At 40.9% G+C, this 15,531-nt stretch overlaps 1 protein-coding gene across 11 annotated transcripts in view; it reads right to left on the reverse strand.

Moving 5' to 3' along the window:
• The window catches only part of taf1 (TAF1 RNA polymerase II, TATA box binding protein (TBP)-associated factor), a 137,444-nt gene that overhangs the window by 87,684 nt on the left and 34,229 nt on the right, over window positions 1-15,531 (reverse strand). For all 11 annotated transcript variants that reach the window (XR_007263628.1, XM_048605021.1, XM_048605016.1 and 8 more), the window contains 2 exons: window positions 12,861-12,988; window positions 6,166-6,273 (listed from right to left, as the gene is read on the reverse strand). Coding sequence is in view for 10 of the 11 variants with exons in the window: in XM_048605021.1 (XP_048460978.1) it covers window positions 6,166-6,273; window positions 12,861-12,988 (236 nt within the window). In the remaining variant the exon portion in view is untranslated. The remainder of the gene's footprint in view (window positions 1-6,165; window positions 6,274-12,860; window positions 12,989-15,531) is intronic.

Raw genomic sequence — 15,531 nt, forward strand, 5'->3', positions numbered from 1 at the left:
ATTGGATTAAAAGACATAACAACGCACGAGCAACAGCAAACGTATAAATAAATATTTCATAATACTTAAAAAGTCTAAATTCCACTGAGAAATTAAAAAACTCGAAGGGAAAATGTGTGTGCAATTCAGGAGCTGAAGAATAGCATATTAAAGCATATTTATTTTGTTGCCAAAAAGAATAGGATCTTGACAAGCTGGAAAATTTTAGATAACAACAAAAGGCGACCAAAAAAAACTGGTCAGGAAAGGTAAAACTATGACGTGACTGAGGCTGGAGAAATGCACCGCTGATCCAATGCCACAATTCTATAGTTTTCAACATAAAATAAAAATAATTTTTCCAGTTATTAAAGAGACCAAATGAATACCTGACAACACAATGAGGGATGTTCAGGAGATCCATTTAGAATAAACAAAACTGTCAGCACTGAATTTACTTATTTTATCCATGGACATAAATCCAGGCAACTGAGTAAGCATGAAGAAATTCACATGTCCTATTTTAACGTACATTTTATGACTGTTTCATATTGGACACAAAAGGTTGTCTGTGGAATATCCAACTTAGACAGAAAATGGGGCAAGACTCAGAAAGCTATTTCAACAGGTGCTTTTTGAGCATCAGGTTTTAAAAAAATTGTAAGCAAGAACTAGAAGACTTTCTCTCTCCCTCCATGGTTCTTTCATCAACCCAAAAACAGCATCCGGTGATAAACAAATTGCGAAAACTGTTGACAAGGAACACAAAACCACACTTTGCCACTTTTAAGGATATGGGTCACCAATTAAACAACTTTCACCTCAAACAAGAACTCTTAGGCCTCTTAAATGCGTAGCCAATTTGGCTTTTTATCTGCACCAGGCACACTCCCCTTTTTTGTTTTATTCATTCTTGGGATGAGGGCATCACTGGCTAGCATTTACTGTCTATCCCTAATTGCCCAGAGGACTGTTAAGAGTTAACCACACTGCTGTGGATCTGGAGTCACATGTAGGCCAGACCAGGTAGGGATGGCAGTTTCCTTTCTTAAAGGACCTTAGTGAATCAGATGGGTTTTTCAACATTCAACAATGGATTCATGATCATCATTAGACTCTTAATTCCAGACTTTTTTTTTTATTGAATTCAAATTCCATCATCTGCCATGGCGGGATTCAAACCCGGGTCCCCACGACATCACCAGGATCTCTGGATTAACACAGCAATAATACTACTAGGTCTTCACCTCCTTTAACCTTATTACCTGCGTTGACATTGCATTTTATTATATTTTTCTCAAGGCTAGTAGACAGTAAAATCCCTTTTTGCATTCAAGACGACCTTGTAATTGACTCCTTTATTTTGTTTGAGTTAACTGTATCTTTAATTGATGTGTGAAATAGTTGCATGCAGAAGAAAACTATTTGCTGAGAAGAGGTTAAAAAGTTGGAAGCCAATTCAACCTATCTCACTTAGCCTTAAGAGTTCAGAGCAATTGACCATATCCCACTTGCAAATTGTCACTCCTCTACCACGTTAATTCAGTGTAACTATCTTTCTATGATTAGTCATACGTTTCCAACAGTTGCCTCAAAGAAAACATCTAGCACTCTGTGTGTCCCATAACCATCTCTGTGCCATCAGACTGCTTACCACTAACATTATACCAGGTTTATAAAATCATGAGGAGTATAGATAGGGTTAACGATAGGTGTTTTTTGCCTACGATGGAGGATTTTTAGACTAGGGAGCATAATGTTAAGATGAGAGGAGAAGATTTAAAAAAAGTATGCAGGACAAAAATTATATACAGCGTGGTTCGCAGGTGGAATGAAATTCCTAAAGAAGTGGTGGATGGGGACACAGTTACAACAATTAAAAGACACTTAGATAAGTACATGAATAGGAAAGGTTTGCAGGGTTATGGGCCAGGAGCAGACAAGTGGGACTTAATTTAGTTTGGGATTATATTCTGCATGGACTGATTGGACTGAAGGGTCTGTTTCTGTGTTGTATGACTCCATGGCTCTATGTTAACCATGAACAGTCAAAATCTTCTACAGGTAAAGAAACAAAGTCATCTTTTTCAGTTTCTGATATAAACTTTACTTTCTTGCATTGACAAAAAGGCATATTTCCTGCAAAGCAAAATTTCCCAGTTTAATTCACCCATGGTTCTATCTTCTTGTCTGATTGAACCTCATATACTATCCATCACCAAAACGATTCACTTTGATACTTGCAACATTCACTACCTACACTCATATATCAATGAAGCTTCCACAAAAACCCAATCTAACTTCTGTCCCCTTGACTTGGATTTCTTTAGAGTTTTCCGAATTGATTCTCTATTCTCCTTTGTGAATGAAATCTAATACTCTATCTACACTCACAAACAAAAGTAGAAATTGCTGGAAAAGCTCAGCAGGTCTAGCAGCATCTGTGAAGAAAAACCAGAGTCAATGTTTCGGGTCAAGTGACCCTTCCTCAGAACTGTATCTACACTATTGCCCTGTTAAGACATGGCAGCATAGTCATTCCGGATTAACTGTCCAAAAGTGAAAAACAAAATATTGCAGGTGGTGCAAATGCTCAACAGGCTTTGCAGCATCTGTCAAGGAAAAAAAGACTAACATTTCACATCTGTGATTTCACCTCAGAACTAATGGAAGGTTACGGCAGCCATCGATTTCTGATGAAATATCATAGTCCTGAAACATTTATTTCTGCCACGGATGCTGTCAAGACCAAGTGGCATTTCCAACATTTTCTGCTTATGTTTCAAATTTCCAGCATCAAGGATATTTTGTTTCAATAAATATAAACCGCATAACTAATTTGTGAAGAAATCATTAGTACTAGTCTTCCATGTATTTCCAGCATTTTCTGCTTTTCCTCTCACTTGGTCCTTCCTTCTAATTAAGGCAGTTAATGAACTAGACTGGTCCATGTACAAAAATTCAGTGGCCAATCTGGATGAGTATGCCATCACCGTCATGGACTTCATTAGCAAATATGTAGAGGTCTACAAGCCAAAAAAGTGAATCCGTATGTTCCCTAACCGGACACCATGGATGAACCAGGAAATCCATTGCCTACTGAAGACCAGGTGCATGGCATTCAAGTCAGATGACCCTGACCTTTACAGGAAATCTAGATGTAAGGCAATGAAAGATGCCAAGATGCAATACTGTACTAAGTTAGAGATCCAAACTAACTACACGGACACCCGCCATCTATGGCAAGGCCTACATGACATAATGGGCTACAAAATGAAGCATATGTTCCCTGATGCGCTCAATGAATTTTATGCTCGGTTCAAACCGAAGGTCAGTGAAAACAGTGTCACTTGCTCTTACAGCCTCGGATGCACTTGCTCCCTCAATCACTGCTGCAGAAATCACAACGGCCTTCTTGAGAGTGAACCCACGGAAAGCAACTCGTACAGATGGAGTCCTCAGCCGTGCACTCAGATCCTGTACGGACCAAGTGGCAGGAGTATTTGTTGAAATTTTTAACCTCTCCTTGTTACAATCTGAAGTCCCCACCTGCTTCAAGAAGGCCACCATCATCCCAGTACCAAAGAAAACACATGCAATGTGCCTCAATGACTGTGCCCAGTGGCTCCAATCTCCATTAATTATGAGGTTAGTCATGCCTCATATCAATTCTAGCCACCCAGCCTCCCTTGATCCCTTACAGTTTGTCCACTAGTACAACAGGTCCACAGCAGACGCCATCTTCCTAGCCCCACACTCATCCCTGGAACATCTGGATTATAAGAATACCTATGTCAGGCTTCTACTTATTGACTACAGCTCCGCCTTCAACACTATAATCCCAACCAAACTAATCTTCAAACTCTGAGACCTAGGTCTTTGCTCCGCCTTCTGCAACTGGATCCTCGACTTCCTGACCCACAGAGAGCAATTAGTGATGATAGGCAACAGCACCTCCTCCACAACAATCCTCAACACTGGCGCTTTGCAAGGCTGCATATCCAGCCCCTTACTATACTCCCTGCACACTCATGACCGTGTAGCCAAATTTCATCCGAACTCCATCTACAACGTCGCTGACAACACCACCATTGTCGGTATCATCTGATATCAAACAACGACGAGACAAAACACAGGAAAGAGACAAAGTGCTTGGTGACATGGTGTAAAGATAACAATCTCTCCTTCAATGTCAGCAAAACTAAAGAGCTGATCATTGACTTCAGGAAGCAAGGAGGAGGGCATGTCCCAATCTACATCAACGGAACTGAGATGGAGATGGTTGAGAGCATTTAGTTCCTAGGAGTGACAATCACCAATAATCTGTCCTGGACTATCCACGTTGATGCAACAGTCAAGATGGCACAACAACGCCTCTTCTTCTTCAGGAGGCTAAAGAAATCTGGCATGTCCATAAGGACTCTCACCAACTTTCACTGATGCACTATAGAAAACATTCTATCTGGATGCATCACAGCTTAGCACGGCAACTGCTCTGCCCAAGATCGTAACAGTCCAGTATATTTTTTCCTCTTGTTGGTTTTCTCAACTCCTGCAGCAGACCCAGTCTAGCAAATATGTTTGTCAGGACCCAACCAGCTCGATCAGCCGTGCTGCCACTGAACCACTTTTGGACAGTGGCCCAGTGAACAGTGAAATCCCCCACCCAGAGTATATTTTGTGCCCCTGCGAACCTCAGTGCTTCCTCCAAGCTGTTCAACATGGAGGAGTACTGATTCATCAGCTGAGGGAGGACAGTACATGGTAATCAGCAGGAGGTTTCATTGTCCATAGTTAATTGCCATGACAATTCTGGAGTCACTGTTGAGGACTCCCAGAGCAACTCCCTCCTGATCGTATCACAATGCTGCCTCCTCTGCTCAGCGGGATATGAATGGTAGTGTCTGGGACATTATCTGTCAGGTATGATTCCATAAGTATGATTATGTCAGGCTGCTGCTTGAATGGTCTGTGAGATATCTCTCAATGTTAGCACCAGCCCCCAAGATGTTACTAAGGAGGACTTTGCAGGATGACAGGGCTGTGACTTTTGTTGTCTTTTCCTATGACTTGGTCAATGCCGTGGTCCAGTTTCATTTCTTTGTCGAGACTTTGAAGTGATAAACACACTTTTGTCTCGTCATTGTTTGAGGGCAGGTGAGTATCAACCACAATGCAGTGGCTCTGGAGTCATGTGGGCCAGACCAGGTGAGGATGACTGATTTCCTTCCCTGAAGGACATCAGTAAACCAGCTGAATTTCTCCAACAATCAGCAGTGGTTTCCTAGTCATTATCAGATTCTTAATTCCAGGTATTCAGAGTCATATTCCTGTATAGTACGGAAACAGACTGTTCAGTCCAACTCATCCATGCCGACCAGATACCCTAAATTAAACCAGTCCCATTTGCCAGCATTTGGCCCATATCCCTCTAAACCCTTCCCATTCATGTACCCATCTAGATGCCTTCTAAATGTTGTAATTGTACTAGCTTCCACCACTTCCTCTAGCAACTCATTCCACACACACACCCCGCTCTGCATGAAAAAGTTGTTCCTTAGGTCCCTTTTGAATCTTTCCCTCTCACTTTAAACCTATGTCCTCTAGTTTTGGACTCCCCTACCCCGGGGAAAAGACCTTGGCTATTCACCCTATCCATGCCCCTCATGATTTTATAAAACTCTTTCAGCCTCTCCCGATAGCTCAAACCCTCCAACCCTGGCAACATCCTTGTAAATCTTTTCTGAACCCTTTCAAATTACACAACATCGTTCCTATAGCAGGGAGACCAGAACTGAGCACAGTATTCCAAAAGTGGTGTAACCAATGTCCTGTACAGCCGCAACATGACCTCCCAACTCCTTTACTCAATGAGGAAAGCACAAACACCTCTATTTCGCTGAACTCAAATTCCACTATGTGCCTGAACATTAGCTGAGTTTCTGGATTAATAGTCTAGTGATAATACCACTAGGTCATCGCCTCCCCACTTCTCGCCATTTATAAACCCAAGCTGTTGTCCAGTTATTAGTGCATGTGAACACAAACTGCTTCAGTATCTGTGGAATACAAATTATATCCTATCTACTGTGTTGTACAGATATAATTCAGTGACTGCACAACTCTGGTGGTGTTACTAAATAAAACCCAAACTAAGAATAAGTGCAAGTCGCCAGGTCTACTCACTTGGATAATGTTCCCTCCAAATGTCCCTCGCAGTCCTTGCTGTTTGGGGTAGTAAAACTCATCATTCGAAAGGTTCCAGGGGTCCTTTACTTCTGGCTGTGACATATTCTGTCAAAAACAAGACAGGAGATTGAGTCCAATGGTCCAGACGATAACCAATTCTGTCAGGAAAGGATTAATGCAGTACTGGAATGTTTAACCTAAATTGCCATTTGATCAAAGTGCTAAAGCTATGAGCATGTACTACAAACAAGATCAGAACATGTCTAAAAAATACAGGCATGTATAGTTGACTGTGTACATGCAATTCACCGCTACTGGCACACAAATAGGTCACTGTATTTGCATATTACCAGATCAGAGACTCTAGCAAGTAAACTAGGGAATGGAGTATCAAAATAGATAAGTCTTGCTAAAGCTATACAAGACACAAGTTACATCACACCAAGAATATTACGAACAGTTTTGGTCCCCTTATCTAATGAAAGATATTCTGGTACTTGAAACAGCGCTGAGAGGTTCACTAGGTTGACCCCAGGTATGGAGGGACTTTCTTATGAGAATAGGTCAAGTAGGTTAGACCTGTACTCATTGGAGTTTAGAAAAGGCAACCTTATTTAAACATGCAAGATTTTTCAATGAATTAGCAGGGTACATGCTGAGAGGTTGTTTCCTTTTGTGGGAGAGTCTATATCAGTTGGCGTAATCTTAAGACACAGACAAGGGGGAATTTCTTCCCTCAGAGGATAGTGAATCTGTGGAATTCCTTATCTCAAGGCTGTAGAAGTTCAATCATTAAATATGTTTGTGGTTGAGATATGGTTTCTTAATCAGTAGGGGTTATAGGGATATGGAAGGAAAGTGGAGTTGAGATTATCAGATTTAACTATGATTTCAATGAATGGTGGAGCAGACACAATAGGCCAAAGGCCCTACAGCTGCTCTTACATGTTACAGTCTTATAATACCCATGCACAAAGTAAGCCTGGGGAGGGGGGAAATCCAGTCTGCTAGGCAACCACTAATTTTGTAGAGTTATAGAGGCCAACAGCACAGAAAAAAAGCACTTTGCCCCATCCATTCAGCGCCTGTCAAAAACAGCCGCCTAACTATGTTACTCCCATTTTCCAGCATTTGGCTGATTGCCTTGTATGTCCTGCCATCTCAAATGTACATCTAAATACTACTTAAATGTGTTGAGGGTTTCTGCCTTCACCACCCTTACAGGCAGAGAATTCCAGATTCCCATCACTCTTTATGAGTAGGAAATGTATTTCCTCATATCCTTGACACCACCTGCCTCCAATCATTGATGCCTCCACAAAGGGGAATAAGTTCCTGCCTGTCTACCCTGTAACATTCCCCTCGATTTATACATTTCAGTCATATCCCCTCCTCAGTCTCCTCTGCTCCAAGGAAAATCACCCTAGCCTATCCAATCTCTTCATAACCAGAATTCTCTGGGCCAGGCAACATTCTGGCAAATATCCTTTGTAGCCTCTACATATCCCTCCTAGAATGTGGATTCTAGAACTGCACACAATACTCTAGCTGTGGCCTAACCAAGTTTTTATAAAGCTTTTTTATACTTTTGAATTTTATATAGTTTTTATATTTCACAACTATTATATTTCAAAAGAATTCCACCGAGGCCAGCTCGAAGTCTGCTCCACGGGTGACAAATCAAGTGGTGCTTTTTTTAAACTGATATCCTCAATCAGACCCAGTACCGTGTCAACTTTCCTGGTGATCAGGCCTAGTCTTATTCTCTTCTACTTCTGCCTATTTGCCAAAAAGGCAAAAAAAAGTTTTATTAGCTTTGCCTTTTACCAGTTTTAATAGTCAAGTTCCTTAATTAAACAACAAACTTATTTTTTTGGAATTGTTTCTTTTCTGAAAGTCATATTTATGATCATGGAAAATCTTATCCGTTTGAAATTTATTTAGCAGCCCCCAAATGACAGAAAAATTGATTTGTGGCTGCTCCAGCACCTCTAACCCTTGTGCAGAGAGGATGGACAACCCTCGGTTAATCACCAAAAATCAGGAGTGGATGTAACAGTAATGCGTAGCTTTGATTTGATGAGTTGCTTGCTGTATTGCTTAGCTCTGTCATTTGCATACAGTCTTTGTATCTTTGTAGAATGAAAATCCCAATGCACAACGTCAAAAAAGCATTTGATAAGGTGCCACAAGAGTGCATTGGCATAAAATTAGTGTTCATGGGAATGGAAGTAATATATCAGCATGGTCTAATGTTTGGCTAAAGGAAAGAAATTTGGCAGGGTGTAATATTGAAGAATTGATGCTTAGCCATCTGCAATCTGCAACCTGCAACCGATACTGAGGTTGGGATGAGGAGACTGAGTACAACCCATCTAAGTTTGTAGAAAATATTTTTAAAAGGGAAAGAAAACGGTGAGGAAATCACAATAAGGCTGCAAAAGAACTTAGACAGATCTTCTTTTCGACTCATGGAACGTGGGCATTGTTGGTTGGGCTAGCATTTATCACAGTTTCCCTTGAGAAGCTGGTAGTGCTGGAAAATACATACTAGATTGAATCTATCTGGTAATATGTGACATTGTCCACATTTACAACACTTTTCATATCATGAAAAAAAAATCAGATATATTTGTATTACCTTGGTGTCTTTGCACACATATCACTATAGACAAAGACGTCTTACTGCAATTCTGTCGAACCTTGGTGAGATCACATATGGAGGCTGGTGTACAGGTTTGGAGGATGGAGATCGCTTTCTGTGTAAACATTCATTGCCCATCGCTAGTTGTATTCGAGAAGATGGTGGTGAGCTGCATTCTTGAACCATAGTGGTCCAAGTGGTGCACACAGACCCACAACGTGTTAGAGAGGGAGTTCCAGGATTCTGTCCCAATAACACTGAAGCAATAGCAATATATTTACAAGTCAAAATAATGAGTTGCTTGGAGGGGAGCTTGCAGGTGGTGGTTTACCCTTGTATCTGCTGCCTGTGTCCTTTTAGATGGTAGTGGTCGTGGGTTTAGAAATTGCTATCTAAGAAGCTCTGGTGAATTTGTGCAGGGCATCTTGCAGAGGGTACATGAACTGCTGCTAATATATATAGTATTATATGTTAACTATTACACGACAGTGGTGGAAGGACTGAATGTTTGTGGATGTGGTGCCTAAAGAGCTGGTTACTTTGTCCTGCATGGTGTCAAGTTTGAGTGTCACAGTAACTGCATCCATGCAGGCAAGTGAGAACTATTCCATCACACTCCTGTAATTTGTCGATGGCGGACAGGCACTGTAGACTCCGATGAGAGTTACTCAATTTAAGGATTTCCAAACTCAATCAGCTTTTGTAGCCATAATATTCATACGGCGAGTTAGGTTCAGTTTCTGATCAACAGTAACCACAGGATGTTGAGTGTAAGATTCAGCAATGGTAATACTGTTGAAAGTCATGGGGTGATGGTTAGATAATCTCCTATTGGAGATGTTTGTTGTCTGGGACTCTTGTGGTGAGAAAGTTACTCGTCACTGGTCAGCATGAGCTTGAATATTGTCCAGGCTTTGCTGCATTTGGACATGCACTACTTCAGTACCTGAGCATCATGAATGCTGCTGAACATTGTGTAATCATCAGTACTGACCTTATGATGGAGGGAAGTCATTGATGAAGCAGCTGAAGGTATGTGGGCCCCGGTCACTGCCCTGAGGAAGTCCTGCAGAGACTTCCTGAAGCTGGAATGACTGACCTCCAACAACCACAGCAAACTTCCTTTGTACAAGATATGACTCCAACCAGTAGAGAGGTTTTTTCCACGATTCCCATTGACTCAAATTTTGCCACAGCTCCTGATGCTACACGATGCCAAATATGGCATTAATATTAAGGATCTTTATAAAAAGTTTATAAAATTATGAGGGGTAAAGATAGGGTTAATGGAAGCTGTTTTTTCCCCTAGAATGGGAGATTTCAAGACTCGCAGGCACATTTTTGAAGTGAGAGTAGAGAGGTGTAAAAAAAGACATGAGGGCAAAACTTTTACAGAGGGTAGTTCACATGTAGAATGAACTTCCTGAGGAAGTAGTGGATGTGGGCACAATTACAAGATCTAAAAGACATTTGGATAAGTATTCGAATAGGAAAGCTTTGGAGGGATATGGGCCAAGAGCAGGCAGATGGAACTAGTATAGTTTGGGATTATTTTTGCATGGATTGGATCGACCAAAGGGTCTGTTTTTGTGCTGTATGACTCTATGACTTCGAGTTTAGCTCTTTGGTACATATTTGAACTGAGGATGTGATGAGGTCAGGAGCTAACTGGTCTTGGCAAAACCCAAACTGAGCATCAGAGAGGAGGAATGCTTGATAGCACATTTGACTAAACGCCCATCATCACATTGATGATCGAGAGTAGATTTATGGAGCAGGAACTGGGTAGTTTGGATCTGTCCTGCTTTTGTGTAGAGAATAACTGAACCTCTTCCCATATTGCCAGTTAATTACCAATGTTGTAGCTCTACTGGAATAGATTAATTAGCGGTGAAGCAAGTTCTGGAGCACAAGTTTTCAGTACTATTACCAAAAAAGTTGTCAGGGCCTTTGTAGTATCCAGTGCCTTCAGTGTTTCTTGACATCACGTGAAGCAAGTCAAATTAGCCAAAGACTGGCATCTGGAGACCTCGGAAAAGAATGCGATGGATCATCCACTTGGCACTTCTAGCTGAAGTTACAATTGCTTCAGTCTTATGTATCAGACTAATGTATTGGCCCCCAGTCACTGAGGATGAGAATGTTTGTGGAGCCTCGTTCTCCACCAAGTTGTTTAATTTGAAACAATGGTAATGGAATCACTTTGCCCTGTCTATCATTTGCTGCTTGTGGTTTTTGGCATGCATGTAGCTTTACCCAGTGCACACCTCATTTTTAGGTTAAGCTGAGTGCTGCTCTTGGCATACAACCCTTCACTTTTCATTGTATCAGGGTTCATTCCCTGGTTCGATCGTAATGGTGCAGTTGAGATTATGCCGGACCATGAGATTGTGTTGGAGTACAATTCTGGCTCCGCTGATGGCCAACAGCATCTCATCAAAGCCCAGCTTTCCATTGCTAGATCTGTTTGATCTATCCCATTAAGCATGTTGGTAGTGGCACACGTAACAGATGTTACCCTTATTGTGAGAATAGGACCTCATCTCCACAAGCACAGGGCAGTGGTCACTCAATGTATGACCTGATGCCATGAGACTTCCTGGGGTCCCAAGACAATTTTGACAACTTGCAGCAAAATTCCTTCCAAACTGTACAACACTGTGTAGTCACCTGTGTTAGACCTGCCCTGCCCGTGAGACAAGATATCCAGGGATATTAGTAATAATACTGACTGGGACATTGTAATGTTAATATGACTCTGTCAGGTTATTGCTGGAGTAGTCTGAGACAGCTCTCCCAATTTTGGCACTTGGCCCCAAGTGTCGTTCAGAAGAATTTTGCACAATTGACAGGGCCGAGTTTACCATTTTTGTTGCCGGTGCCCAGGTCAACGCCAGGTTGTCCATCCAGTTTCCTTTTTGCAGGCTTTTTTAGCAGTAATACGTATGTGGCCATTCAAGAGGACAGTCATGAATCAATTACATTGCTGTGGGCCTGTAGTGACATGTAGGTCAGATTTTCTTTTCAATATGGCATTACCAAACCAGGTGGGTTTTTGTGTCAATCAACAATAGTTTTCATGGTCATCATTACACTTGCAATCCCATACTTTTCACTGAATTCAAATACCACCATCTGCCATCGTAGGATTCAACCCTTATCCCTAGAGCATTACATGGCTGCTGGATTAATACTGCCAGTATGCCCTCATCTCCCCTTAAATAGTGCCGTGGGATCTTTTATGTCCAACCTAGGGCCTGAAGGCAGGTCAGTTTAATGCTACACCCAAAAGGCCTCTAACAGTACAACAGTAACACCCTCTAACAGTACAACACTCCCTCAGTGCTGGGGTGGAACAAGAACCCACAAACTGAGTCAGGGAAAAAGTGCTACTAAATGAGCCTTAGGTGAGAAGTCCCAGAAATTTTGGCCATCTCGACCAGAGAGAGCTATATCTATCAATCATCAAGTCCATTGAGAAGTCATTACATTTTTGGATAATAAAGGAATTGAGGGAGATGTACACTACATGGAATTGTGTAACTAAGATATAAATCAACCACAATTTTCACGAATATCACAGAAAGGTCAAATGGACTTATTGCCTCTTCTGCTCCCATTTGTTAAACTCTTATTGGAGATGGAAAGGTGGAGAGAAGAAAAGGAAAAGAAATATATTTGATCTAGTATAAGATGATGTACCTCAAGCACTGGTTGAACTAGCCTCCTTTAGAGGTATCCACTGGATGGTTGCCAGCTTGCAGACCAAAAAGCATCTGAGTGAAGTTAGAAGTTAGAATGATGTGCGGTCACTACATAATCCTGAACTAATGTCTAGGTAGCACAATTACAGAAGGCCGCTGCCTCACCTGATAAATGGAAATTAGCGGGCATTTTAGATTTTGCTTGACATTATCTTGCAAATAAGTTGTGTTACATAAGAAAAGACTTTGAAAATCAGCAGCAACAGAAATAATTACTTCATGACATAATCTCTTGTCTCTCATCACCTTTATCTATACCATTCCAACCTCTCTACCCTACTGACCTGCTGTGGCTCATCCTTAATGACACCAGTCTTTCCTAAAAGGATGCGACTCTTGCGAGCTGATGATTCTTTTTTATTCTCTTTGGAAGGAGAGTTCGACGTCATCTCTTCTTTCTCATCAGGAATTTCTAGAATTAAGCATAGCAGGTATGCATGTTTACCTAGACTATATTTCAATTAATTTTTTTGAGTAAATAATACAAAATAATACCACATAACAAAATGGAATGCTTTATGTTGTTCACTGCCAATCCCAGGTTTTGTACAAGAGAGAAAGTCAGGACTATGATCATTCCAAACAGGTTTTTAGTTCTTAAATCAACCATTAAGTTGAACTGTTAAATAAACCTGTGCTTTTGTATGTTGTTCTTGTAACTCAGAAACAATTATTTTGCATTTATATTTGCCTCAAGATGCCACAAAACTTCACAGCTAATGAAACATGTTTGAAGTGCAGTCATTGCTCCAATATAGATAAATAAAGAAATCAGTTTGCACATCATAAAGTTCCACAAACAGCTCAGAGATAAATTATGAATTAAGCATTGAAGTATTGCTCGTTAAGAGACTAGTACTACCAAGACACTGGAAAAACTCAGTTACTATTGTTTCAGTAGTGCATTGTGATGTTTTTTACATTCACCTGAGATTCACTCAAACATATTAATCAGCGGTTAGCAATTGTTGGTGTGTAAGAATCAAGGCAATCCCTGGAGTTGTCCTAGAGTAATGTTCAACCAATTGCCAAATTTCTTCGAACTTCTTGTACCTGCAAAGTCTTTCAAAAGCGCTTTCCTCCCAAATCAAATCAATCTACATTCTCTAAATAGGATTTTATGGAGCTCTTCAGGCCATTACCATCAAATTTACCAGCATCAGAACAGCAGGTAACAGCTAGTAGCTTATGTTATCCAAGTTCACAGGCCTGAATGAATATTTTCCCTCTAGTTTTCACCTTTGCTAATGTTTTCAGTCTTTCCTGCAGCTGTTTTTGTATGCCAATATCCAATTCCTTGTGCATTAATTTAAATAGTAAATGCTAAAAATTTCAACAAGAATTACAGATATTCTGCATCCACAGGAATTTGCTGTTTTCTTATACTCAATGATGGGTTCAACGGTTGTGGAAGGGGTAAAGGATGACTAACTAACCACCATTGCTCACAACTTCATGTGCTAAGACTCAAGAGCTCACTAAGTAATCCCTCAGACCACAATCTCGCAGGTCTTTGAATTACAGAACCAACAGTTTGCCTGTCACTCTGAACTAGAGCACTTTAGCACTTGGGCTCTATACTCACTGTCAATTTAAATTTTCTTTGAAATTGTACTTTTTAAGATCAATGATGTGGAAAATGTTGTGCATTTCTTGAAACAATGATTTCATTTTCTCCAATTATTCTGTTCCCCTATATCACTCCAACTCCAACTGAGAACACACAGGCATTCTAACCTTCTTCCAATGTGATCCTAAAGCAGCAACTACTAAGTGTGTAATGATGGCTGATGTCGGTGCATCTTGAAAAGTACCTCAACTCATTACAGCTTTCCTGAATGTCGTGGCTTGGACAAGGGGATCATTTTTGAATTTTGAACCAGTCACAAATGAAGGAACAGTAATATAGTTTCAAGTTAGAATGGTGTATTCTTAGAAGGGGAACTTACAGGTAGCAGTCTTCCATTATATTCACTGGTCTTGTCCTTGATGTTAGAGGTTGCAGAGTTGGAATGTGGTGTCAGAGAAATTAGTGCAGTGCATCTTGTGGGTGGTACACACTGCTGCCACTGTATACATCAGTGATGAAAGGAGTTTATGTGGAAGGTGACAGATCATGTGCAATCATGCAGGCTGCTGTGTCCTGGATGGTGTCAAACTTCTTGAGTGTTATTGGAGCTAGACCCATCCAGCCAAGTGGCAGGTAAATCATTACACTCCTGAGTTGTGTCTTATCAATGGAGGACAGGCTTTATGAAGTCAGGAGATGGGTTACTCACCACAGAAATTCTGAACTCTAATATTCTCTTATAACCACAGTATATACATGACTGGTCCAGTTCAGTTTCTGGTCAATGGTAATCCCCACGATGTTTAGAGAGGGAATTCAGTGATGGTAATGCCAGTGAACGTCAAGACACACTGGTTAGATTCTCTCTTAACTTGGACGGCCATTGCTTGGCATTTGTATGACACAAATGTAACTTGCCACTTGTCAGCCCAAATGAGGACTGTCCAGGTCTTGCTACATATGAATACAAGAGTTCTGGAAGTTGCTACCGTGCATAGACATCAGAGGACCATACAGCTAGAAAGAAAATTCCAGGAAATGCTGGCCTGGAGTAACGAACACTGCTGAGCATTGCGCAATCGTTATTAGACATTCCTACGTGGAACAACGGGTATTGTAAGATACAATAATAATCCATCACACTATGCAACATCTCAACTGTCACTTAAAAATCTAGCAAAATTTCACTCTCTCGTACTCCAAAAGGTTATTTTGTAACTTAATTGTATATAGTTCAGTTCTGAATTGCCATATCTTTTCAACTATATGAAACCAGCATCATTGCTAACCATAGAGATAACAAGGTGTAGAGCTGGACAAACACAGCAGGCCAAGCAGCATCAGAGGAGCAGGAAGGCTGCCGTTTCAGGCCTAGACCCTTCTTC

This window comes from Rhincodon typus, chromosome 14, assembly GCF_021869965.1.
Source record: "Rhincodon typus isolate 14 chromosome 14, sRhiTyp1.1, whole genome shotgun sequence".
Lineage (NCBI taxonomy): Eukaryota > Metazoa > Chordata > Chondrichthyes > Orectolobiformes > Rhincodontidae > Rhincodon > Rhincodon typus.